This window comes from Colletotrichum navitas (genome assembly GCF_030913465.1).
Source record: "Colletotrichum navitas strain CBS 125086 chromosome Unknown LY79scaffold_178, whole genome shotgun sequence".
In the NCBI taxonomy this organism is placed as follows: domain Eukaryota; kingdom Fungi; phylum Ascomycota; class Sordariomycetes; order Glomerellales; family Glomerellaceae; genus Colletotrichum; species Colletotrichum navitas.
Genome location: NW_026850724.1, coordinates 1 through 23,721, shown reverse-complemented (window position 1 = coordinate 23,721; position 23,721 = coordinate 1). Strand labels below are relative to the sequence as shown.

Genomic DNA, 23,721 nt, shown 5'->3' with positions numbered 1-23,721 from the left:
TTTGCTACTTGTGGTGTAGTGCTTAGCATATATGTGACAAGTGTAACAATATAATAGCTATCGATACGAGCCACATTGAATGGAGAAGCATGGCTCTCTCCTGGGAACTCATGCAGCCCATCTTGAATGAAACTTGGAAGTATATTATTCGGACATGCTCGCGTGAATAGACTCTTTTCTAGAAACCGACAATCTGGAACCGCTAACTGATCAAGTCGCAGCAGATCAGTCATGTCTCACGACTCGTGGCAGGTCTTGCCAGTTGATGTATGAGAACCTGAACCCTAAATCTCTATCTCAATCTAGCCCGGGGCTCGCCAACTTACTCGTTGGTCGCAGCAGATGATTCATGCTAGGGGATATCCATCCAAAATCAATCAAGAAAAGAAAGATGTGCCGTCTTGTGATAGGGTTTTCTCTGCCGTTTCCGAGAGTGGGGCCGGACCAAAACCTTGGGCGTTCAGAGGCGAGAAGAAGGTTCTCGGTATTGATATCTTCTGACCTTGTGCTCGGTTTGTAGTAAAGTTTCCTGATTTCCGGATTTCCAAAGCTGAGCGGCCGGGAGTGGCCTTGTTTGGTTCCCGAGAGAGAGAAAAAAAAGGGCTGATTAACCTAATGGAAGCTGTGTACCCGACCATTCTCATCTGGAAGTAGGATTGTCTTGTTAGCCACCACCTTGCGCAGTCACTTGGAGGACCGCACTCACAACATTGCCTCTTCCTAGCCGCAAAATTTACTGGAAAAAGAAAATCAATCAATTCTAAAAATCATGCAGAAATGGCATTTACGTACGACAAGCTCATAGAATGCCATTCCGACTGCGACGATGCGCAACGCCGGAGACGCCTCTCGCCCTGCGCGACTCCGCAGCCCGTCGTCTCGCAGCGAACTGAGCGACTGGCATGGCTCTTGCTAGTCACCTTGCTCATTACAGGTAACGTGTTTCTGCTCTTCTCCCTGGCAGGGCCGACGACGGTGAAATGCGCCTACTCAGGCGATTCGTACGAGACGGGCTTTGCGACGGACATGGGTGAGTGCAATGTATTCAATTCAGTAGGTTGCGCAGAGGCTGACAGCAACCGGTCGTAACGAAAAGCGATAACGACTCCCCATATCGAGTTACAAGCCGTAGAGTACACGGGCGGTGTGGAGAGGCACCCTAACGGGACATTATTCCTAAACCACACCGGGGCCTCGGCGCGATATGTCGGATTCCCGACGCCTGAAATTGAGGAGAACTGGGAGCTCCTGGAATCCGGTCAGTGCTTTGAATACCCACCGCTCTCGCATCACTCTGCCTCGTAGCTTTTTCTCAAGCCGCTGACTGACGACAACAAAGCCATCTCGATAGTTCTGACTAGTGAGGAGAACACCTTGAAGGATGGCACCCCGATCCCTACGATGGGTGAGCCGGGCGAGCCCGGAATGTACAGGGTGAGGTAAGATGCTGAATCCGTCCTTATGCTTCTTTTGATATCACATAGCCCTTGACCAAATGGCATCGAGTCCGCTGAAACCTGAACACCTTGGCTCTTGGCAGCATGGATGTCATACATTCGCTCCACTGCCTCAACATGCTTCGGAAAGGCATATACGCAGATCATTACTACCCGCCTTCGCAACGAGGTGGCTTTTACTTCTTGCATATGGGTGAGCTTCGCCCCATCTCCCGCGGAATTGGGGTACCAGTCCTCAGAGGTACCCATATGATTAACCGGGCACTAGACCACTGCATAGAGCATATACGCCAAGCGCTTCAGTGTCATGCTGACCTGACACCGCTTGTCTACAGCTGGGACGAGGATAGACAATCGGGCACCCCTATTTGGTCATCGACTCACACCTGTCGTGATTTTGAGAAGCTTCTGACGTGGGATCTCACGCGCCGAGGGAAGAGTTTATACAGTGGCAGGCATAGATAATTAGAGAGTAAATACAGAAAGGATTAGGGTGTTTACTATATCGTTCCTAGAAGTGTTATTCTCTAGTGCTTAGACTTAGTACCTTTATATTAAATAACATTATAGCAACACGAAGCATAGAATCAATATATGTTAGCTTTTGACTTTTTAAAATCATTTGGGTACAGATTAACCCTCTAAGTTAAATTCTGTAACCCTATCACTTTCTGCTATACTAGGGCCTTGTGATTCACGATTCAAAATCTGCTATTTTGCCTGAGTGCTGTTTTATATAGTTTATATTTTGAATCTTGTTTAAAGGATGCAAGTTAAATGTCATGAGCGCTGGCCCATTTTCTACATGCTAATCGTATATTGCTTGCCTTGACTTTAACATCGACAGAAACTAAAGACAACAACCTTGATCTAATGACCGGCACTCCCCTCACTGCAACTGGAGTTGCATGCAGGCATCCTTAAGCCTTTCGGGCGTAGCGCTACGTAACGTTTCAATGGTTCGGCCGTCCTTGATGAACAAGAAGGTCGGGACGGTGGTGATGCGGTGCTGGGCGGCGAGTTCGGGGACAACGTCGACGTCAACCTTTGCGAAAGCGATGCCGTGGGGCGCGAGCTCGTCGGTGTGCTTTTGGAAGAACGGCGCGATGGCCCTGCAGGGGGCGCACCAGACGGCATGGAAGTCGATGACAAGACGTGAATTGTTCTGTTGAAGCTTGACAAGGTCGTCGAGAGACTCTATTGTGGTGATGGGCATGGTTGAGATGGAGCTGTGGGTGTACAGTTTTGCTGTGGAGGTATGTATAGATATGTAAAGAGGTGAAAACAATTAGAATATTAGTCAATACCCTAGCTAATATTTCTGAGGCTATCGAGAAGTTTGGGCGAACCCGTCCTCCCCTCACCTTTCTGCTATAATAAACAAGGTGTTAGAAACAATGGAATCGGATCCCTGAGTCAGTGTCTTTCTCTGGCTGGTGCCTTCGTACAGTCTCCACCCACTCGCCCGCTCGTGGGAACGGCTGGGCAGTATACTGCATAGTACAAGGTTAAACTTCCGGACCGGTTGCATCGGCATTCTTGGATACAGTGGTGTACAACATTACTATATGCTCCATCTGGATTTCAGATGTCATCCAGGATCAATGTGGTGGGGTAGGTCAATTCCCCGTCTTCTATAGTGATTTATGATAGTCCCATTCATAGTATTGATCTTTTGATACGACTCTGTTTTCATTTCTCCAATAGCATACTGTATGCAGGAGGAGGTCTATCCATGTGTACATAGTGAAAGTTATATATGATGATGGGCTAAAAGTGGACCCATACTTGCAGTGCAGCAATTGTGGCTTATATGGCTTCACGACATGATACAAGCTCCAAAGTCCCGTGTCATTCTCTTGATACTGTAAAATCGGTCACGAATATAGTTGGTAATGCCAGTCAGAAGATATTTACGCGTATAATTGCAAGTCTAGTAGCCTCTGAGATTCTCCTCAGTTAGTTGTCTATCAAACTAAATTCTAAAAACGCCCTGTCTTAACTACTTGGCCGCGTTCTATGCGTGGCGCGAGAGGATATCATCCAGGCGCTCATTCGCTCTCTTGTAGCGTCGCCGCTTGACTGGCGTTATCCTCCTCAGGGTACTGAACCAGATACGCGCGCTTGTTGACCTTGGCTGCGTTGTCCTCCTCAGGGTACTGAACCAGATACGCGCGCTTGTTGACCTTGGCTGCGTTGTCCTCCTCAGGGTACTGAACCAGATATGCGCGCTTGTTGACCTTGGCTACGTTGTCCTCCTCGGGGTACTGAACCAGATACGCGCGCTTGTTGACCTTGGCTGCGTTGTCCTCCTCAGGGTACTGAACCAGATACGCGCGCTTGTTGACCTTGGCTGCGTTGTCCTCCTCAGGGTATTGGACCAGATACGCGCGCGCAGCAAGTCCATGGGAGGACACTCCACTGTAAAGAATTATTAATGCCGTTCACAATATTGTGTCATAGAGTCATGACAAACCTATCGGTAGGCGTGGGCAAAGCCAAGGCGGAGGCCACAAGGACAGCGGCAGCAAAGATCTTTGCGGAAACCATTTTCTTCTAAAAAGGTCAAGTGAAGTGGATGTTGCAAGTGAGTTGGTTTGAGAAGTTGATGATTGCAGTTGTTCTATTGGATGAGGATTGTGCCGGAAAGGAGAGGCAAGAGGGGCGGCAAAGGTGCTGTTTATATACTTTATTTGATTCTGTTTTCCAAGACCGAGAAATCAGGGCGACGTGTCTTGGCCAACTCTCTCTTTCACCCTTGGTCTCTTCAACTTTGCTTGGACCATTTGCGGTAGTTATTAGGATCACAATCATGCCTCTCCCGCTACTCCGGTCGGCTCTCGGTTCGCTATAGCGGCCAATTGCCCCGAATTCCATCCGTGTCAGTTACTCTATCTGTCCAATTACTCGAGGCTATGTCACTTTGAGAAGTACAGGCTGAGAGGATCTTCGGGATCATTTGCGGCACCAGTGTCATGACTATTTTGGTCCCAAGATCGGACCGCGCTCTTGTCGATCATCCTTATCCGTGGATCCTGGGCCAGTGACTTGAGTGGAGGAGAAGTCGGAATGGATGTCCCAAGAAAGAGTATTACAGTGAAAGAGAATCTCATGAGTAAGGTGGAGATCACCGTCGTTCTCGGTCACACATGACTCATCTTCCGAACGTCCTGACTCGTGAGGGACCGAATGAGCCCACCACTGACCTTGTCAGTATTTCATTCCGAGCCTACAAGTGCATCACATCATACCTGGTTGAGCCAAGTAATTAAGCTGTCCATCATCAAATTGTATTAGTGACGCTTTCGTGTAACTTGAGAGACGGCGGACAAGACGACAACTGCTTTTGGTGACCATGGGTTCAACACTCACCAAGACTTTTGCGGCAAGCATGTCGGTCCAGCGGAATGTGCCGTGGGCCTACACGCCAAGAAGAACGGCCTCGCCCCTGCTGTTTCTTCTCGGCCTCGTGTTCATGATTGTTGCTACAACGCTCCAGGGCGTCGTATTGTGGAAGATGTCTGAAAGAGGCCAGGAACCGGAGCGGCTAGGCGAGATCAACGGGTTGTTTCCCAAAGGTATTGAACGTTTTGCTTGGGCTAGACTGAAACGACTTATCTTCTTGACGGGAAACTAAGCTAACTGCGAAATTTCAACAAGTTCCTTCAAAGGTCGTGCAGTTCCGCAACGATACACATTTCCGCCCTCTCGACCTCTCAGATCCGAGGTGGAACGAAGTGATGCCTCGTATGTTGACACGAGCAGTCAGGAGACATTCCTGGTTGTCTTTCTGACAGTCAATCAGAATATAAATGACTAACAAGGCTGTTCCAAACGCAGGGGGCGGTGGCTTCATCGAGGTGAGCAGAAGCGAGGCCAAGGGCGCGCGGCTGCCGCCCGAGATCCATACGCGAGGTATGACGGTGTACAACGTCGCCGTGTTTCACCAGATGCACTGTCTGCACGCTCTTGCCGGAGAGCTCAAGCATCTCATCGACATGGTGCGCGATGGCGCACCCACAGGAACCGAGGTGCAGCCGTCACGCCTCGAGCACATTGAGCACTGCCTGGCGTACCTCAAGGAGTCGCTTGCCTGCTGCGGCGACACGGCGCTCGAGGGCCAATCGGACATCAGCGAGGAGCCATCAACCGACGGATTTGGCTCTATTCACGTCTGCAAGGATTTTGGCCGCATCTTTGACATGGCCGAGGGCCGTCGTGTGAGCAATATGCCAGGGTATCCGGATGCCAATAGCCATCACTGATGGGTCACATATCGTGTGTACATTTTGAGATGGAGACAGCACCATTGATTGCGACGGTAATCTGAAGAATGAACTTTATACTCTGTTGCTGTGTTTGTCGTGAAAAGATGCAGAAAAGTAGACCTAGACAAGTCGAAGATATTCAACAGCGTACCATGAACTTTTAATTTCGTTCATGAGAGGCAAGACTTTTCGACGAATACGTACGGCGTCAGGCCTCAGTAGCAATCTCGCTCCAGTAAGACAACCCTCTGTTATTTGCGTGTTAAGCATTGGCAAAACGGGCTACAACTTTAGATGTCTCGCGTCACAGCCCTGGTCAAGGCATCACCAAACCCCTTTGATTCGTTTAAGAAATCTGCTATTCTTTATTTCTTTGCTACAAAAATCAGCACCTCTTCAGAAGGGGAGGGAGAATGTGATGTGTACGATCCAAGACTGAAGTAGTAATAGCATTAACGAAATTACCCAAAGTTCATTACATGACAAGCCAAGCTCCCGTCCAGTGATCCTATCCTCATCGTATCTTCCAAAGGATTGCTATCTCACAGACGGACAGGACGAGCCACCCGAATTCTCGACACCGGAACATTGGACAAGCCACTTCAGCAGCACCTGTGACGGCTCGTCTACTGCCCTCATCGTCACGTCGGCTAGACACAACAGCCCGGCCGTAACTAGCAAGAAACCTGACAAATTGCCCGCAAGCACGCTTAGTCAGGAGTCGGCTCCAAGGGCCGACAGAGCCCCCGCCACGTAATCTCGGCAGAGAAGCTGTAGCCACCAGCCGCCCATCTCGAGGTACGGGTAGTGAACCAAGTAGAGCGAGAATGTGATGGCGCCCAAGTACTGCAGCGGTGTCGAGCACAGCGACTCCCTAACCCTTTGCACTTTACTTACGGACCAAACAACGGCGATGGCGCCCAGAGATTGCCAGAGATGCGCACTAGGAGACACCCGGCTCGTCAGGCCGAACCCGACGGCCTATTCCGCCCTGTCGTCGGGATACGACAGGGCCCACAGACCTAAGAGGAGTACGAGCATGGGCCAGGCCCGGAGGATTGCGGACCGCACGGACGAGAGGGGAACCCTGCCGCAGATCAATGGATTCGACATGGTGGTGCTGGTTCCGGTGCTGGTTCCGTTGACATTACCCCGAACTGTGGAAGGCAGTGCGTCAGCGTCCTGCGGGACCGCGATCGCCTTGTCGGACAGGCAGAGCTGCATGCCGGAAAGGAAGAGGGCGACGTCCCAGCGCTCCCAGGCAACGCAGTACACAGCCAGAAAGCCGACCAAAACGTGTCGTGCGCGGGCGTCCGGCAGGACCGAGGTGGCGACCAGCACGGAAAACAGGATTAGGGAGCACCGGAACTCTGTCCGGATGGTCCACAGGTGGGCCCCGTACTACGAGTCGTGCTCGTCGGCGTACAGATTCCCGGCCCAGGCCCACGGGTTGATGAGCTTGTGTGTAACAAAGCCCATCCAGTCAGCGCTCTGTTCCAAGAACGAGGATTTGAGGAAGACCGATTGGACGGGCAAGTGGGCCGGCAAGGCCTCCATGGATTTGGCGGTTGGGAACAGGCCGGCGGCTGCGACGACCATGACGACGGAGGTGGTTACGAGCGGCGGGAAGAAGAGTCGGAAGGGCCGCTTCAGCATAGCCGTCGCCAAGGTGCGGTGCAGCTTGTCGGAGGCGGACAGCCGGTTGTAGTGCTTAGATGGTGAGACGGTGAGGGCGTAGCCAGATATTAGAACGAAGAATATGCGCACCATGGCCTTGCCGGAGCGGAAGAGGCGGAGAACGGGGTAGTTGTACCAAACGTCGCTGATGCCGGGAATATAGCCCAGGAGTATTGTGCGGTCAAGGGCCATGGAGAGGTGCATGGTATAGACAAACATGGCGGCGATGCCGCGCAGCCCATCGAGGTGGGCTGTGAGCCGGCGGTCGGCCGAGCTGTGTTGGCCGGGTTGGGCTAAGCCGGCATGCCCGATGGTGTTGTATAAGGATGACACGAAGGCCAACGACACTTTCCAAAGGTTGCGACTGCGTTTCATTTTCTTTCCAAGACGCAGGCGCATGTGTTGACTTCGTGACTGCTTCATTGATGATGACGATGGCGTACAAGTGACTTGTGGTGGTGGTGGTCGCCGCGTGATTTGAGAGTATCCCAAAGAAGCTTTCCGCGAAAACAGCACCTCTCTGTCTGCTGGTTCAGTGGCCAGGTCCGGAGTGCATTTGTGGATTGTAAGCTGGGATAACCCTTTACTCGAACCGTAACAACTGTTTCCCCAACTGGTCTTGAACTATGTGGTTTTGAACCGGATGGTCATTATCACCCAGTACCATGATCGATGCATGAGCAAGAACTTTGTATACGGTAATGTTACGAGTTTCCGGAACCTTATTTGCCAAGCACTTTAGATCCGAACAGCCGATGGAATCGCAGAAACGCTTAGGGAGAGAGGCGCGCCGGCTGGAATTCTCCGCTAATTGCAGGCAGGGATTGACGCCTTATATCACTTCAGTTCCCTTCACGATGCCAGTCAAAGTGTTGTACGCCTGCGATCAGAAGGCGTCAGGAAAGTAACACAAAAAAAAAAAAAAAACGTCGCCAGGAGCCGCCATTCTACTAGAAAAGGCGCCCCTCGAAATTTGAACATGACCCAACCTCGATTTCCCGCACTCAGGGACTTCTTTCAGGTAAGCCCCGATCCAAGAACACTTCAAAGCCATATGGTTATCACCCTAGCAGAAAGCTGACAAAGCGGTGTTTTCCGTTTGTCCGCCATTGCAGGAGCGGCCTCGTAAGATATCCTACATAAACGTTCCCACGGCCGACTCGGCCAGCGACATTCAGGAGGACGCAAATGAGGCAGGGCCTCGTGTGTGCACAAAGTCGACCACCAGCCTGAGCCTAGGCGCTCTCGCGGGCTTCTTCAGCGGCCTTTTCTTTGCCCTAATACTTGTTGTATTTGTGCTCTGGTCGCAGGAGGCGGCCGGCGCATCGTCGCACGCGCTGCGAGGGACTGTCGGCCCCAGCGTCCAGGTCTCAGGCCCAAACGCAGCGGAATACTTGTCTGACATTACGGATCCGCCGCCACTGCTGAACCTCAGCTGCGGTGAATCCGTTGAGGAGGCGCGGCGGGCGGGCTGCGTCTTTGATCTTCTATCCACGGCGTGGACACCAGCCGAGTGTGTTGACACAGGCATGGTGGATGAGTTTGTCAACATTGTGACAAGCGATGGCGCGTGGCCCTACTACTACGACAAGGAGGGGACCCAACCAGCCAAAGACATTGAGTGGCTGCGCAGCGGCGAGTGGTTTGGCCAAGAACTGTGGTCGACCATGCGGCTGCACAGACATCACTGTATGTTCACATGGCGGCGGATGCACATTGCCTACAATGGGGGACCGCAAGTCGACACGGTCATCCGGGGGCTGCGACACACCAAGCACTGCGCCAAGATGATGATGCTTGACGTTGACCCGGATAAGGTCTCAGGCGTGCAGAATGTGTACTTCAGGAGCTGTTGACCCTGTAATCCCATGGCTGCGACACACATTCAGGATACCGAGTGGCGGATGATAATGGCAATGAGCGTTTGGTGCATCCTCTTCTGGTTCTTGATATATATTCCGCCTGGGAACAAAAAGAGTAAAGCAACAGTATATGACAGTCATATTGGTGTTGGAAGAAGAAAACAAATATTCAAGATGCGTGCTGTGATGTGGCTCGCCCCCATCCTTTACTAGATGAACAAAGGTTTCATATCGTCATGGGCAACATATGCTTGCTCTACCGGGATCTATCCGTGTTTGAGATTCCAAAACTGTAGTGGTAACGATGGGCCTCTTTTATTGAAGCTGTGATGGCTTGAGTGACAGGGTGAATACGGTATTTCTTAATGACGAAGTTGTCTGGATTACGATAACATTAGCCATCAGCTCATGTTGGGAATGAACCGGGCCCTCTCAACCAGGTCTTTGCACTGGTATATTTCCCTGCTAGACGAAAAGTCTACCATTTGTTTAGAACTGCCTAAAACTTCACAGTAGGCCTTAATAACGGACTGGCGACCGACTCGCGACGTCACGATGGCCAGAGAAACAGACTTCCAGCTTCGGGCCGGAGCCATGGGGACCCCGGCTGCGGCTCGGTTCTGCTCTCGGAAGGGAAATCTTCCTGCTGCCTTCCTCCAATTCCTGCCAACAAGATATAAGTTAGGCGTTTCTACTAGTCATTAAGGATCGCACGGGTCGGTAGGTTCAAGTATTAAGCTGTACGCCGTGCAATCTGAATGACTGTGTCCAACACCATATCCCGCAAGACCTGTTCATTTCTTCCACAATATCTCACGATTACTATTCATTTACCCTTCTCCTTGGCTTGCTCTTACTCTCTGCTTGGATACCCACAACTAACGCAAAATCTTGGTGCGGTCGTGACATCGTGGCGCAATGGCCGGCATTCAATGCCTCAACGACGATCGCATTGGCCCTGTTGCAGCCAACTGTCGCGGTGGTTCCGACTTGACACAGTTCTTTGAGGCCGTCGTGCTTTCTATTGTCCCAACAGGCATGTACATGCTTGCTGGCCTATTCTGGTGTCTGACTCAAACGCAACGGTCTGCTACGGTGAATGGCAGTTCCTTCAAAACCAAGACTACATGTGCAGGCACCACTACTTGTTCTCGGAAGATCGCGCACTATGCCGAACAGGTGTGTTCTGACGCCAATGTTCCAGCATATTGGTGTACATTTTGAAAGCTGATTGGGAAAAACAGCTACTCACCGTGGCCCTTGTGGGCGGAAAGAGTGCTCATCTCATCGTCGTTGTGATGGCCCGGAGCATTCATCCCAGGCCCGCTATCGTCGCGTCGGCGGCCCTCGAACTCGCTGCCGCTGTGCTTACCAGTGTGTTAGTCCTGACCCGCCGCCGCCGCCGCAGCGGATTTATATCTCTTTCCAATCTGATGGGTCTGTACCTGGCTGTGACGGTTCTCTGCGACATAGTCCGTTGCCGGACCCTGTGGCTCCTGCAGCAGTCCGATGACGGGCGCCTCTCTGCGGCCGCCGCTGCAACCTTCACTACATCACTTGTGATGAAGGTGCCTCTCTTGCTTTTTGTGTCGCGAGCCAACGACGCCGATTTGGATCTGAGACACCAGGGCCCAGGGGGTGTACCTCGTTCCGCGTCCTCGAGTCCGGACACCACCGCTGGCATTTTTAGTATTGGATTCTTCTGGTGGATCAAACCTCTTATCCGCCTGGGCTATCGTCAGGTGCTGACCCTGGACGACCTGTATGCCTTGAGCCCTCGTTTGGCTCTGTCAAGGCTAGCGGACGGAGACGAAGATGGAGACTACGACAGCCAAGATGATGCTAAGTCGAGCTCCAAGTCGACACTGATGCTCCTTGTCCGTGCCACCGGCTGGGCGGGGCTGTATCCAGTGTTGCCGCGGCTTGTTCTCGTCGCATGCACCGTCGGCCAGGCCAGCCTCGGTCGTATGATCCTCATGTCCGTGTCTGACCCCAAGAACATCTACGGGTCCGGTATCGATCCAGGTGCCAGGTCTGGCCTTGTAGCCGCTACCCTCCTCGTCCACCTCTGCATCGCCCTGTCTAGTGCCTGCTACGGCTACTTGCACGAGCGCGCCCTCACCCTCGTTCGTGGCTATCTCATCCGTCGGGTCTATCAGCATGCCGCTCGCCTGTCCGTCACCTCTGAGGCATCCAAGAGCGCCTCCACCCTGGTCTCCGTCGACGTCGAGACGGCATACAACGGTCTCCGTCACGCCCATGAGCTTTGGGCCGTCCCCGTCCAGATCGCCGTGGCAGCCCGTCTGGCTTACATTGAGCTCGGTCCTGCTAGCCTCGTTGCCGTTGCAGTCATCGCCCTAGTTTGCGCCGCCGTCGCCGCCGTCTCACCTCTCATCGCCGGCCGCCAGCGCGCGTGGATGACGGCGCTCCAGGCCCGCGTCGCCGCCACAGGCACCATGATGCACGCCATCAAGACGCTCCGCATGGCCGCCTTTTCCCGCCGTGTCGCCGCTACCCTCCAGCGCAAGCGCACCCACGAGCTCCGTTTGGGATCCTACTTCCGCACCGCCATGTCCGTGTCGGCGAGCGTGTCGCAGGTGCCCTTTCTTGTGGCCCCTGTCTTGGCCTTCGCCGTTAACCCACGGCAGATCAACGCCGCCACCGCCTTTGCGACTCTCGGCTACCTGAGTCTCATGACCCAGCCCGTCATGACGGCAATCCAAGTTGTGCCTATGGTGCTAGCGACCCGCGTGTGTCTGACGCGGATAAAGCAGTTTCTGGCCGCGGCTACCCACGTCGATCGTCGTGTGCTCAGGCCAATATTGCTACATGCACCATCCTCCGCCGACATGGCCACCACCCAAGGCGGCGACGGCGACGACAACGAGAACGGAAAATGGGACGGAAAACCTGATCAAAAATTGGCCATCCGCATTGCCAACGCTTCCTTCGGCTGGTCCCCTGACGCCAGGCCTGTCCTACGCAACGTCAATGTCGATATCCCCATGTCCACCGTGACGGCTGTCATCGGACCTGTAGGCTGTGGCAAGTCGACGCTCCTCCAGGCCATCTTGGGCGAGATCCCCATGAGAGAGAACGAGGGCGTGGATCGGTCAGTCGCCGTCAATGCTTCCCGCGTAGCCTACTGCGCACAGAGCCCCGTACTGACCGACGGGACTGTCCGGGACAACATCGTCGGGCGGGCGTCGGCTTCAGAGTTGGTGGACGAGGTGCTGTACAAACAGGTCCTCGAGGCCACGGCTCTCGTGGATGATCTCACCCGGCTGCCCCGGGGTGACGCTACGCCACTAGGATGTCATGGCGAGAGCCTCAGTGGTGGACAGCAGCAGCGTGTGGCGATTGCGCGCGCGCTCTATCACACGTCTGACTTGTTTCTTGCCGACAACCCTCTGTGCAGCCTCGACCGAGCTACGGGACAGTTGGTTCTGCGCCGTGTCTTTGGCCCTGATGGCATGCTCCGCCGCCGCCGCGTCACTGTCGTCATGGTCACCGATCCTGAGTCCGCAGCCCGCGTTGCGGACCAGCTCCTCGACATCTCTCCGACGGGAGACGTGCTAATTCGCCCCAACCCGGACGCGCCTTTGTTGTGGCCGTCTCATTCGACGCAGACGATGACGCCAGAGGTCCAGAACGTCCAAGAAGAAGGCGGCGAGAACATTATGTCTGACGACCATGGAAGAGCAGCCGAGAGTGAGATTTTCGAGAAAGAAACTGCGATTATTAGCAAAGAGACTGTTCAAATAATGGCCGACCGTGTCGATACCGAGAGCCAAAGGGACAGTAGCAATCCTACGAAATGCCAAAACCCCCGGATGACTGGGACTAAGAAAGCCTCCGAGACATCGACGTGGCTTTATTACTTCTCAAGCGTCGGGCTAGCATCTTTCGTCCTCTTCGCCGTCTGGGTCATGGCGTTTGGCGCTCTTGTGACATATCCGACAATCTGGGTCCAGTCATGGACATCGGACATGGCGCGTAGCAGCCCTCCCGGTCCCCGGCGTTCCTCGGGGTACTACATTGGTGTCTACGGCGCCTTGGCCGTGTCCTGTCTGGTCGCCAATCTCATCATGGGTCTTATAGTTCTTGTCGTGTTCGTCCGCAACGCCGGCAGATCCCTTCACGAGGGCGCACTCCAGGCCGTCATGATGGCACCCACATACTTCCTTGCTGCCGCCGACGTCGGCGCTGTCGTCACCTACTTTTCACAGGACCTCGCCATCCTCGACGGGCAGCTCGCGGGCGCCCTCGTCAACCTTGCCGCTACTGCTGCCGTAATTGCCGGCCAGGGTGTCCTGCTAGCCATCTCGTCTCCCTGGCTCGCTATCACCTTTCCTTTTCTGCTGGCTGTTGTCTATTTAATAGCCCGCGTCTACGTCCCTGCCGCCGCTCGCCTGCGTGTGCTTGACCTCGAGGCAAAAGGTCCGCTTGTCGCGCACGTTCTTGCCTCGGCCTCGTCGCTTTCGACCCACCGCGCCTTCGGCCACGTCTCGCGCGAGATCCGCCATGCCCACGCCCTTCTCGCCATCTCGCAGAAGCCCAGCTACTTCCTTGGTATGGCACAGCAGTGGATGATTCTCGTCAACAATCTTATTGTCACTGCGCTAGCCACAGGGCTCACTGCCCTTGCCGTCTCGCTCCGTCTTGGCGCCGGGTCTGTCGGCGTTGGCCTAGTCACTCTCATCAGCCTTAGTCGCAACCTGTCCGACGCACTGCGTGCCTACACCATGGTCGAGATCGCCCTCGGCGCCGTTGCACGCCTCATGGCTTTTGCTCAGGAGACGCCTCGCGAAAAGACGGGCAAGGTCGCGGCGTCAGCTGAGGCATGGCCCGCCGCCGGACTTATTAGCATCGATGGCGTCTCTGCCGGCTATGGCGACTTGGATGATCCCGATTATTCGACGGTCCTGCACAACATCACCTTGGTAGTGACTCCAGGCGAGAAGGTGGCCATCTACGGGAGAACCGGCAGGTAAGTAATCCACCATCACATTTGACCTTCTCTCTCTCTTCCCAATGGGAATTTGAACACGCAAAACCGTGACGAAAAAATAACACTTCCTAACAGCGGCAAGTCCTCGCTTATCCTCATGGTCCTCGGCATGCTCGAACCCCTCCGAAGCTGTACCCGCAGCGTGCGTATCGACCAAGTCGTCACCGCCGACCTTGACCCGGCCCTCCTCCGCGAGCGCATCATTGCAATGCCTCAAAACACTGTCTTCCTCCCGGATGGCGCAACGGTGCGGGATAATGTCAACCCTCTTGGTTGCGCCTCGACCCAGGACTGTCGGCACGCCCTTGACGCCGTTGGTCTGCTGCCTAAGCTGTCGAACCTTGATGCTGTTCTGGACCCGAGAACATTCAGCGAGGGGCAGCGACAGCTATTTGGGCTGGCGCGGTGCGTCGCGCGCCGGCGGGCGAGGCTGCGCCAGGGCGCTGAGGGCGGGCTGCTTCTCCTGGATGAGGTAACGGCGCACGTGGACTGCGAGACGTCGGCCATGATGAACGAGATTGTGGCCCGTGAATTCGCCAAGTATACCGTCTTGGCCGTAACGCACCAGCTCCTGGATGCGACCCTATTCCCGCGGGCGGTGGTCATGGACGCGGGGCGGGTGGTGGAAGACGGTAGGACACGCGAGCTTCTTCTAGACGAGACATCACATCTTTCTACGCTGCATAGACAGCTAGATATATAAGTAAAGAGGAATTTAACAATCTAGCTATTCTATATCAATGAGATACTAGAGAGCTATGTGTATACATATCAATAATATTTATACAACCTGGCCCTAAGCAGAATGTAAACAAAACCAGTGTGTATAATTAATTAATTTAGAAACAAAGTAGTAAAAATACTTTGAGCTTTTTAGCACCATACAGGGAAGGTGGCGTGGTTCGAGGGAGTGTGTACACAAACGACGATAGAGTGGTACTCTGTACAGAGTTAATGTGGTATTGCGCTGTATCTGTTGATCACAATGTCAGAAGTTGGAGGCTGATGTCGGTCACGTGAATGTTGGGACAGGATTATTGTTGTCGCAAGATAGACGCCACCGGCTCCAGAATACAGGGGAAAGAAATATTGTCAAAGCCAGCGAGCTCGTCGCAGCATGAGCAGCACTGAGCGGATACGGCAGGAAGACGACGATAAAAGCAGACATGCAGCCAACTGGATCGTCCAAGGTCCAGATGCTCGGTGGGGAATACGCAATGCTGTCACCGCCAGAACCCTGCAAATCGATAGCTCAATGTATGGCTCAGCCAAAGTTAAGGCTTTCGTGGGGGGGCCTTCTAATCCGCCTTGACATAGTCGTTGATGTAAGCGACACATTTTATTGGTTGTACACGGTAATGTTGTACTGGATGTCCCCGTCAAAGTACAACGAGTATGACTCGATTGACCTGGGAGCCCTAGACGACGTCAACTTGGTACTGATCTGCCTATACTTTAACAGCAGCACGCTGAAACAGAGTTGCAGGGCCTGCGGAGAATGCCGCACGCAGATAAGGATGGGGGATATACAGGTATTTATGTCTTAGGTGCACTTCACGCCCTGCATGCACAGTATATCACTTATGGGGTGCAAATGATAAAGGACCCTAGCCGGGTATAACGCGCCATTAAGTAGTAAATATCGTGGTCTAGGCATACTTGTTAGTATTAACGGCAACAATCCAGTCTGATTCCACAGGCTTGTGCTTCACAGCTTTTGTGCTATGCAAGAGGCATTTGGCCTGAGCATTGCGGATTGGCGCATCCCGGAGAACGTCATTTGTGGCAGCTGTATCAGGGATGTCCAGAAGTTTGCGCGTTTAACCATACTAACCGAGACAGTATACGATTATAGCTAAATGTCCTGTGTGAGGTTTTTTTTCCCGCCCCTTTCCGGGGGATTCCATGTATGTGAGGACTTGAAAGGACTAATTCAATGCCGACCCCAGGCAAGGAACTCGACATTTCAAATTCTAGACTCGAGCTGCTGTCGTGGCTGCTGTAGACTACTGTCGCACTTGGTTGGTATGTGTACCATGCTGTTTAAATGAGCACATGGCGGTGGACGTCCCGTCGGTGCAGGGGGGCTGAGTCGCGATATCATCAGTGCCAAGGATTTGGGCATGGCGCTGGTGGATCAGAGCATGTTTTTGGCAATACCCTGAGACGTTCCCATCAAGAGTAACCTTTCTCGTGATGATTCACGTGACTCAAAGTCCCTCTAATTATCATTTATCCACTTCACTTGTTACACACATGCAATAACAATCATCACCACATATTTTACTTGACTCAAGCAGTCACCTAGATCCTAGCAGGTACTACGACAGATTATGGATCAGCAGCGGGCTTTTTGGGTTTGTTTGGATCTGTGGGGGGGAAGTTCCACTTTCAGGCTCTCGAATTAAGGTACTCCGTAAAAGTCTGGTGTTTATACAACGTCTCCGTTTTTAGCAACGAAGTAATATATAATGCCTGACTCTCAATCACAATAACTACAGCAGTCATACTTCCTGACTACTTTCCAACCTAAAATCCCACTGTTATGTCATTGATTCAGTCCTTTGTCAACGTCTAGCACCCTGACATGCTTTCTTTGGATACTTGGAACAGCAGCGGGGCGTCCGTGTACGCGCTGTACCTAATTACGGCTGCCCTCTCCCTTCTCATATACAGCCAGCGAGAGAGTTACCCCGACCTACCCCGGCTGAACCCCAAGAAAATCACAGAGCTGACATGGAGCGCACGGCTTTTGGACTATGCGAAACGAAGTCAAGAGCTGCTAGCTGAAGGCACACGGCAGTTCCCAGACAGGCCCTATAAGCTCTTCACAGACTTGGGCGATGTGGTTATGATCCCAAGCAGGTACGCCGAGGAGCTCAAGAGTAGCCGCATGCTAGAATTCAATAGATCGGCTCGCGATGTACGTTTATAATCTACGCTAGTTGCTGAAGAGCTATGATCTTACTAATAATCCGATAGGCTTTCCACGGTTATATCCCCGGCCTTACTCCGCTTCACACCGAGGATAGAATGAGATACGTCATTCAGAACTACATGACTAAGACCCTTAGTACGATTGGTTTTAGCCTTGCTCTTTTTATCCTTACTAACAAAAGGTTTTCCAACTAGCAAGTCTAACAGGAGTAATGTCACTAGAGGTTTCTAGGGCCCTTGGCGATATATTTCCTAACTCTAATGGTAAGCCTTCTCTTTCCCGATGACATGTACTACAGACTTAGGCACTAAAACGGCTATAAGCAGAGTGGACCGAGGTGACGCCCGACCACATCATGCATGTTATATCGCGCATGTCGTCGCGTATCTTCTTAGGTGAGGAGCTCTGCAATGACAAGGAGTGGATCCAGGCGTCGTCAGAGTATATAACTCTTGCCGGCCATGGCGTCTTTGAGCTAAGCCGGTGGCCGCGTTTAACACGTCGGTTCGTACACTGGTTCTTGCCGACCTTTGCTGAGATCCGCCGCCGGCTTATTCGCTGCCGCGCTGTCCTACAGCCCCATATCAACCGCCGTATTGCTATTAAAAAGGCCGTTATTGCGCGAGGGGAGCCAAATCCGTATAATGACTCTATTGAGTGGTTCTCGCGTGAATTACGCCCCAACGCCGACCCAACTGAAGTACAAATCAACCTAACTATACTTGCCGTCCATACTACAACCGATCTGCTAGCCCAGACCATGATGGACATTGCAAAACACCCTGAGATCCTTGGCCCCTTGCGCGAAGAGACAATTCGTGTCCTCCGAACTGACGGCCTCAAAAAGTCAGGCTTACAGAAGCTGCGCCTCATGGACGCCACCTTCAAGGAGTCGCAGAGGCTGCGACCCCTCTTCCTGCGTAAGCTTCACCCCTGAGGCTACCCCTCCTCTGGAGAGCTCCTCTGGAGTTGGAAACCCCTAAAAGACTTGTATCTGACTAAATGTCCCTGTACAGCCTACTTCCGACGCCAGGCCCTAGACGACATTGCCCTAAAAGACGGCTTTGTTATTAAAAAGGGCACTATTGTCGCTATGGATGGGCGCACAGTGCTGCTCAACGAAAAGGACTACCCAGAGCCACTACGTTGGGATCCGTACCGCTTTATACGGATGCGCGAGACAGGCGAGGAGAACAAAGCGCACCTAGTCAGTTCGTCAAACAAGCATATCGCCTTCGGTCACGGCATTCACGCCTGTCCTGGCCGATTCTTCGCTAGTCATGAGCTTAAAATCGCCTTCGCCCATATCCTCCTTAAATACGATTGGAAGCTGCCAGAGGATGTGAAATGTATGCCTAGCTTGACAGCAGGCTCGCACTACCTGCTGCCTCCTAATACTAGGTTCTTGGTCACTCGGCGCAAGGAGGAGCTAGACATAGATGCACTAGAGTGCTAAAGAGAGGAAATCTAGGAAGACAGCGTTAGGGAAGTACTATAATATGTTGTATTGATAGGCTAGTATAAAGTCAGAATTAACTAGTTATACGTCCTCTTAAGGAATGTTCTACTACTTACACACTACAAGCTTGTAATTACTCAAGAGGTTAAACTCTCAGTAACACACCGAGTCTATTGCTGTAATCTAACGTACTTAGCGCCGGCACTAAAGAAATTCGTCAAAGGCAATTTTACAGCTTGTTATTAGTGCAACTGTAGCATCTGGGTTACAAGGTAGGTATGGATGCTGACTTGTTCCAACTACGCCTCCAGTCGACAGGTTCAAGACAGTACGTTGACGGAGGAATCAATCTTCACGTACTATGTCTGTCATTAATGCTAAGATCCTGTCAGATGTCCAAGATGAGCCAAAGCCAATCAAACATCTATTAGTAGTCATGTTCTAAAATTTCATTGCCGTTACAAATATGGTGATGGCGACAGCCTCTGTAGTTATCATATTTGCCTGGCGACTAAGACCCTTTTCTCTAACTTGATGTAGTAACCAGCCTTTCCACCATCAAATCCAAGATGGCAGACTACACCACACGACTGAATTATCTAAGACCTCGAGTTTCAGCCTTAGTGCCGACGGTGCTGACGCCGACACACCTCCATCTGCACGACTGCTAAGCGACGGCCTCCATTTACTAATACCACAAGAGGCACCACCTAGACCCCATGGACCATCAATGTATTTGACTAGAATCAAAACGGCCAAAGCACAAAACCCCACTTACCTTGTGCCTGGACCAAGACTTGGTTGGACCTTTCGCTGGTAGTGCTGGGCCATTCTTACTAATAGCTGATCCTGGAGCGCAAGCTTGACTAATATTACTTGCAACAATCCCACCACTAATGCCTTCAAATTACACCCTACTTGATGCCTGTACCGCGAACCCAATACTTATTAATGAGGATGAAGACTGTTCGGCCGGTAATATCGGGAAAAGTCTTGGCAGCTTGGCCCCCCTGCAGTGGCTCTGGAGTGCCGTCATCTAGGGTAGGGCTCAGCGCCCGCGAAGCGGCAACGTTGGTGTCATCAACCCCAACATGTTCAAGGCAGAGATGATCGCATCACGCGCGGCGTGATACGCCTATCGGAGAGCGAGGCCATGCGCGAAACAATTGCCCGAATCATTAGGACAGACTCGCATGCGCGGTTCATCAAAGTATGCGACTCAGACACCGGTAGAGTCTTCGGGTATGCCCGGTGGCAAGTCCCCTCGAGCTTTCGCCAGGTATTTTTGTCTAATCAGCTCGATGGACCAGCGGGAGTCGAAGAAAACGCGGAGACTCCCGAGGAAAGGACCGCTTCTTTGGCCACGTCGATAACCAGCATGGACCTGTGGAATCACATCATGGGTGCCCTGCAAGAAAAAAGGGTTAAGGATGTCGACCCAGAAAAATGTCTCGGTAAGTTATATACGCTTGTTTATTTTGATTCTTCGCTCTTTGGGCTAATTAATTTGTGTCTAGTTCTAGGTTTGCTTGATGTCTACCCAGATTTCCAGGGCCAAGGCGCTGCGAGGAGGCTGTTAGAGTGGGGGTTGCAGCGTGCGGATGAGGCTGGCTCTTCAGCATATCTGGAGACTCCCATTGTTCTGCAGCTGCTTTTTGAGAAGTTTGGATGGGTTACCGTGGATGAAGTTGCCATTGACTTTGAAAAGTTCGACGATGTGTTCGAGAGGGGTATTCAGAAATGGGTATGTATGCTCCGTCAGCCGTGTAAAACCTGCACTGATTGATATAATGGGTTGAGTGCGTCATGACAATAGATTAACTTGAAATTGGAATGGGATGATATGGAAACGAGCTTGGAGGACGGGCAGTAGAATTATTTCTTCCTTCTTGTATTCTATGAAGTCAGCCAGCTGGGTGCGGCAGACACTATCATGACGGCAGCGAATTCTTCTATTTGACGAACCACACCTCTTCTTGCCGAAACTTCATCAACGTAACTCTTCTTACACGAGATTAGACCTTAAAATCTAATCCTCCATCGATCGGGCCTACCTGAGACTTAGAGCGTTCAATGGAGAACTGATGACCAACCAGATTAATCCCATTTCCTCCCAGCCACGCACTCTAGACCGCGCTGACTATTTCCAGACTAGGAAAACTGGAGAAGCTCAGACTTCTTCCTTTTCTAATTGAGTCAAATACCACACGTCGATTCCAGAGTTCTCGCGAGTATATTGCGGATTAACTACGGTTGCAGTCTCTTGATCGGAAGGCTATCATGCAGACCGTTGAAAGCATATATATCAGGAGTTTCATAATAGGGGAGTTTGCTGTTACGGTCCAATTAGGATACTACAGTTGGTTGTCCTGACCTGCTCGTAACGTTTGTGAGGCGTTGAAATACAATCCAAGAGCCAGGTTTCTCCTTAAGTCTTTGAAGATGACGTCCACCATGCAAGCCGATCTAACACCCTGACCGTTGCTCGTTATCCATGTCAACCTCCTTAGGCTGCAGCCGCGACAGCCCTGTGAAAAACACAACTGCGGTTGCTATCGCTAACAGAGACCCGACTGAAATATATGGCAGGCCGATCCAAGGGCCACCCCAGTTCATGCCGGTGCGGAACGTCGCTGCGAGCAAAGGCCCTGCTACCAGGGCCCCTATTGTCTCAGAGATGCTCATTATTGTATACAGCATACCGATGTTGTCTTTCTCAACGACAGATGCTAAGAGGCTGCGAATGAGAATATTATAGCCTGAACCAAGAGCGAAAATGCTGAGGCCGACTACCATAGCTTTCGATGTATCCGAGCAGCCGATAGTGAAGGCGCCCACGGTGAGCAGCGCGACGCTCGCTCGTGCCAGTAAGAGGTTCGTATACTGAGCCGACTTTGACCACCTATGGATGAGAAGGTAGCTTGTAGACGGGATGATTACAGTGAGAAGGATAAGGTTGACGAAGGCTCAAACGAAAATCAGAAGACCAGCCTATATAAGACAGGTCTCCCAGGTTAGCAAGCAACACTGGGAACATGTAATAAACCGCAGCGTCTTGTCATATAAGAGAAAAGTAGTTAACCTATTAAGAAACTATATATAAACTAGAGAAGCAGTAGAAATACCTTTTCTAGACAGTCTATGTAGGTAGTATACTACATCCTATAGTAGTACTACTAGCACTAGCTATATAAAGCTAATCTAGCTTTATAATATACCCTTTTAGCTTTAAAATATCTTAAAGGTAGTTCTATATATAAATTTAGAATTATTAAATAAAAAAAATAAAGTAATTATTATATAATAAAGGTTATTATAACTAAAATATTATAATAAAATAAATAAAGAAAAGGTTTAAAAGGGACCTTTTAAATAAGGGTTTTTACTTTATTAACTATACCTTCCTCTATTATTTTTAAGGAAGGTATAATAGCTTTAGGTTTTTAATATAAAATAACCTCCTTTTTTTTCTTTAAATCTTTTTCTTTTTTTTTAACTTATTAATAAATTAAATAAGTAAGTTAGTTTCTTTTTTTACTTAGTGCTTAGATTCTAAGGTATATATTAGCTAATTTTCTTATTCTTAAGTAAAAAATAGCTAGTAAAATAAAATAAAAAAGTGTTAATAATAAAATCTAGAAGTTTAACTACCTTTTATCTAAAGAAGAAATTTTACTATATAAAATATAAGGTTTTACTTTATATAATTATTACCTCTTATACCTTTAGTTATTAAATTTATACTTAAGTATAAATTATTTAAGAATTTATAATACTACTTTAAGAAGCCTTATATTAAATAAAGTTAAAAACCTTTATAACTTATTTATAGCTAACTAAGTAAAAATAGCTAGTTTACTAGTTATTAATAAAGAAGGCCTATCTAGTGTTTTAGCCTTTAATAGTGTTAGCTTAGCCTAGACTTCTTCTTTAAATATAGTCTTAGCTAAGAACTAGGTAGCTTTAGTTTAGACTTCTACTTTTCTAGTTTAAAATCCTTTTATAAATATAGTTTTAGCTAAGAATTAAATAGCTATAGTTTAAAATTTTATCCCTTAAGTAGCTATACCTAGTGTTCTTTTTTTTATCTAAGAGAATTTACTTTATACTTTACTTCTTATATCTAGAAATCTATTTCTCTTAGGTAGTATTAATAATTCTTAAGTAGTTTTAGCTAAGACTTTAAAGAAGATACCTAAGAAAAATAAATAAAAAGTAAAGTAGTAGTAGCTTAAAAAGGCGTTTTTTAAGTAAGTAGTACTTATTTACTAAAAATATAAGACTTATATATTAATTCTTAAGTATTTTTAGTTTATACTAATATAAAAAATTTATAGCCTTAAGATTATTAAATATAAATTTTACTTTATATACTAATAATATAATAAGTTATTAGTAAAAAAATAACTAGGCCTATATCTAGAAAGTATATAAAATAGAATCTACTTTAGCTTAGACTTACTATATTAGAAAAGCTAAGAAATATAAGCTACTTAATACTTTAGATTAGAAGTCTAAGTCTAAAGATTTTAATAGTAAGCCTTTGTCCTTAGTTTATAATTATTCTATAAAGTAATATATAAGTGTAATAAACTATAGTGTCTTAACATTTATAAAGAGAAGTAGTTGATTTTCCTAAGTCTAAGTACAAGAGAAAACTTGCCTAGAAATACTCTTCCTAATATAGGTCTTATTAGTTAAAGGCGCTACTCTGTAGTATCTTTGACTAGAACTAGCTACACAAAGCTGTCCTAGCTTTATAATATACCCCCTAGTTACAAAGTCTATCTTTATAACTAGATAAAGAACTATAGATATTTTTATAATAAAAGAAAACAAGATAGTTATTAGTTAATAATAGCCCTTTAAGCTAATTAATAGGTAATAAAGTAAATAATAGTATTATATAAAAGGTCTTTTAATACTATATCTTGTTATCTATTATTATTTACTCTAGTAGTAGTTCTTTTTATTTCTTAAGGTGCCTATTCCTTCTAAAATAGGTAATAACTAACTACTTACTAGTTAAATAATAAATATCCTTTAATA

The 23,721-nt window shown here is 49.7% G+C and overlaps 10 protein-coding genes across 10 annotated transcripts; 6 read left to right on the top strand and 4 right to left on the bottom strand.

Moving 5' to 3' along the window:
- Window positions 1-1,538: 1,538 nt before the first annotated feature.
- Window positions 1,539-1,922, top strand: LY79DRAFT_529812 (uncharacterized protein; the record flags this gene model as incomplete). Its single annotated transcript, XM_060556146.1, has 2 exons — window positions 1,539-1,626; window positions 1,699-1,922. Coding segments are annotated over 2 exons (312 nt in total), but the record flags the coding sequence as incomplete, so codon positions are not given.
- Window positions 1,923-2,376: 454 nt separating this feature from the next.
- Window positions 2,377-2,673, bottom strand: LY79DRAFT_481650 (thioredoxin-like protein; the record flags this gene model as incomplete). The annotated part of the gene is made up of 1 exon (XM_060553269.1): window positions 2,377-2,673. A coding segment is annotated over one exon (297 nt), but the record flags the coding sequence as incomplete, so codon positions are not given.
- A 745-nt stretch (window positions 2,674-3,418) lies between these two features.
- LY79DRAFT_121023 (uncharacterized protein) lies at window positions 3,419-4,191 on the bottom strand. Its single transcript, XM_060550780.1, has 3 exons — window positions 3,934-4,191; window positions 3,752-3,878; window positions 3,419-3,643 (listed from the first exon to the last, which is right to left on the bottom strand). Exons 1-3 carry the CDS (start codon window positions 4,005-4,007, stop codon window positions 3,509-3,511), a joined length of 336 nt encoding a protein of 111 aa, XP_060407161.1. The 5' UTR covers window positions 4,008-4,191; the 3' UTR covers window positions 3,419-3,508.
- A 482-nt stretch (window positions 4,192-4,673) lies between these two features.
- LY79DRAFT_573118 (uncharacterized protein) lies at window positions 4,674-6,035 on the top strand. The gene is made up of 3 exons (XM_060559440.1): window positions 4,674-5,035; window positions 5,118-5,204; window positions 5,298-6,035. The coding sequence occupies exons 1-3, from the start codon at window positions 4,813-4,815 to the stop codon at window positions 5,720-5,722; spliced, it is 735 nt and encodes a 244-aa protein (XP_060407160.1). The 5' UTR covers window positions 4,674-4,812; the 3' UTR covers window positions 5,723-6,035.
- Window positions 6,036-7,126: 1,091 nt separating this feature from the next.
- Window positions 7,127-7,801, bottom strand: LY79DRAFT_585135 (uncharacterized protein; the record flags this gene model as incomplete). Its single annotated transcript, XM_060560471.1, has 1 exon — window positions 7,127-7,801. One exon carries the CDS (start codon window positions 7,799-7,801, stop codon window positions 7,127-7,129), a length of 675 nt encoding a protein of 224 aa, XP_060407159.1.
- Window positions 7,802-8,381: 580 nt separating this feature from the next.
- Window positions 8,382-9,258, top strand: LY79DRAFT_675073 (uncharacterized protein; the record flags this gene model as incomplete). Its single annotated transcript, XM_060564394.1, has 2 exons — window positions 8,382-8,423; window positions 8,518-9,258. The coding sequence occupies 2 exons, from the start codon at window positions 8,382-8,384 to the stop codon at window positions 9,256-9,258; spliced, it is 783 nt and encodes a 260-aa protein (XP_060407158.1).
- Window positions 9,259-10,182: 924 nt separating this feature from the next.
- LY79DRAFT_682479 (P-loop containing nucleoside triphosphate hydrolase protein) lies at window positions 10,183-15,167 on the top strand (the record flags this gene model as incomplete). The annotated part of the gene is made up of 4 exons (XM_060564588.1): window positions 10,183-10,445; window positions 10,586-12,836; window positions 12,915-14,254; window positions 14,351-15,167. The coding sequence occupies 4 exons, from the start codon at window positions 10,183-10,185 to the stop codon at window positions 14,976-14,978; spliced, it is 4,482 nt and encodes a 1,493-aa protein (XP_060407157.1). The 3' UTR covers window positions 14,979-15,167.
- Window positions 15,168-16,859: 1,692 nt separating this feature from the next.
- LY79DRAFT_682476 (cytochrome P450) lies at window positions 16,860-18,763 on the top strand (the record flags this gene model as incomplete). The annotated part of the gene is made up of 5 exons (XM_060564587.1): window positions 16,860-17,198; window positions 17,258-17,348; window positions 17,408-17,476; window positions 17,540-18,133; window positions 18,230-18,763. The coding sequence occupies 5 exons, from the start codon at window positions 16,863-16,865 to the stop codon at window positions 18,667-18,669; spliced, it is 1,530 nt and encodes a 509-aa protein (XP_060407156.1). The 3' UTR covers window positions 18,670-18,763.
- Window positions 18,764-19,825: 1,062 nt separating this feature from the next.
- Window positions 19,826-20,458, top strand: LY79DRAFT_529822 (uncharacterized protein; the record flags this gene model as incomplete). The annotated part of the gene is made up of 2 exons (XM_060556147.1): window positions 19,826-20,126; window positions 20,190-20,458. The coding sequence occupies 2 exons, from the start codon at window positions 19,826-19,828 to the stop codon at window positions 20,456-20,458; spliced, it is 570 nt and encodes a 189-aa protein (XP_060407155.1).
- Window positions 20,459-21,138: 680 nt separating this feature from the next.
- Window positions 21,139-21,633, bottom strand: LY79DRAFT_529794 (uncharacterized protein; the record flags this gene model as incomplete). Its single annotated transcript, XM_060556144.1, has 1 exon — window positions 21,139-21,633. A coding segment is annotated over one exon (495 nt), but the record flags the coding sequence as incomplete, so codon positions are not given.
- Window positions 21,634-23,721: the final 2,088 nt, after the last annotated feature.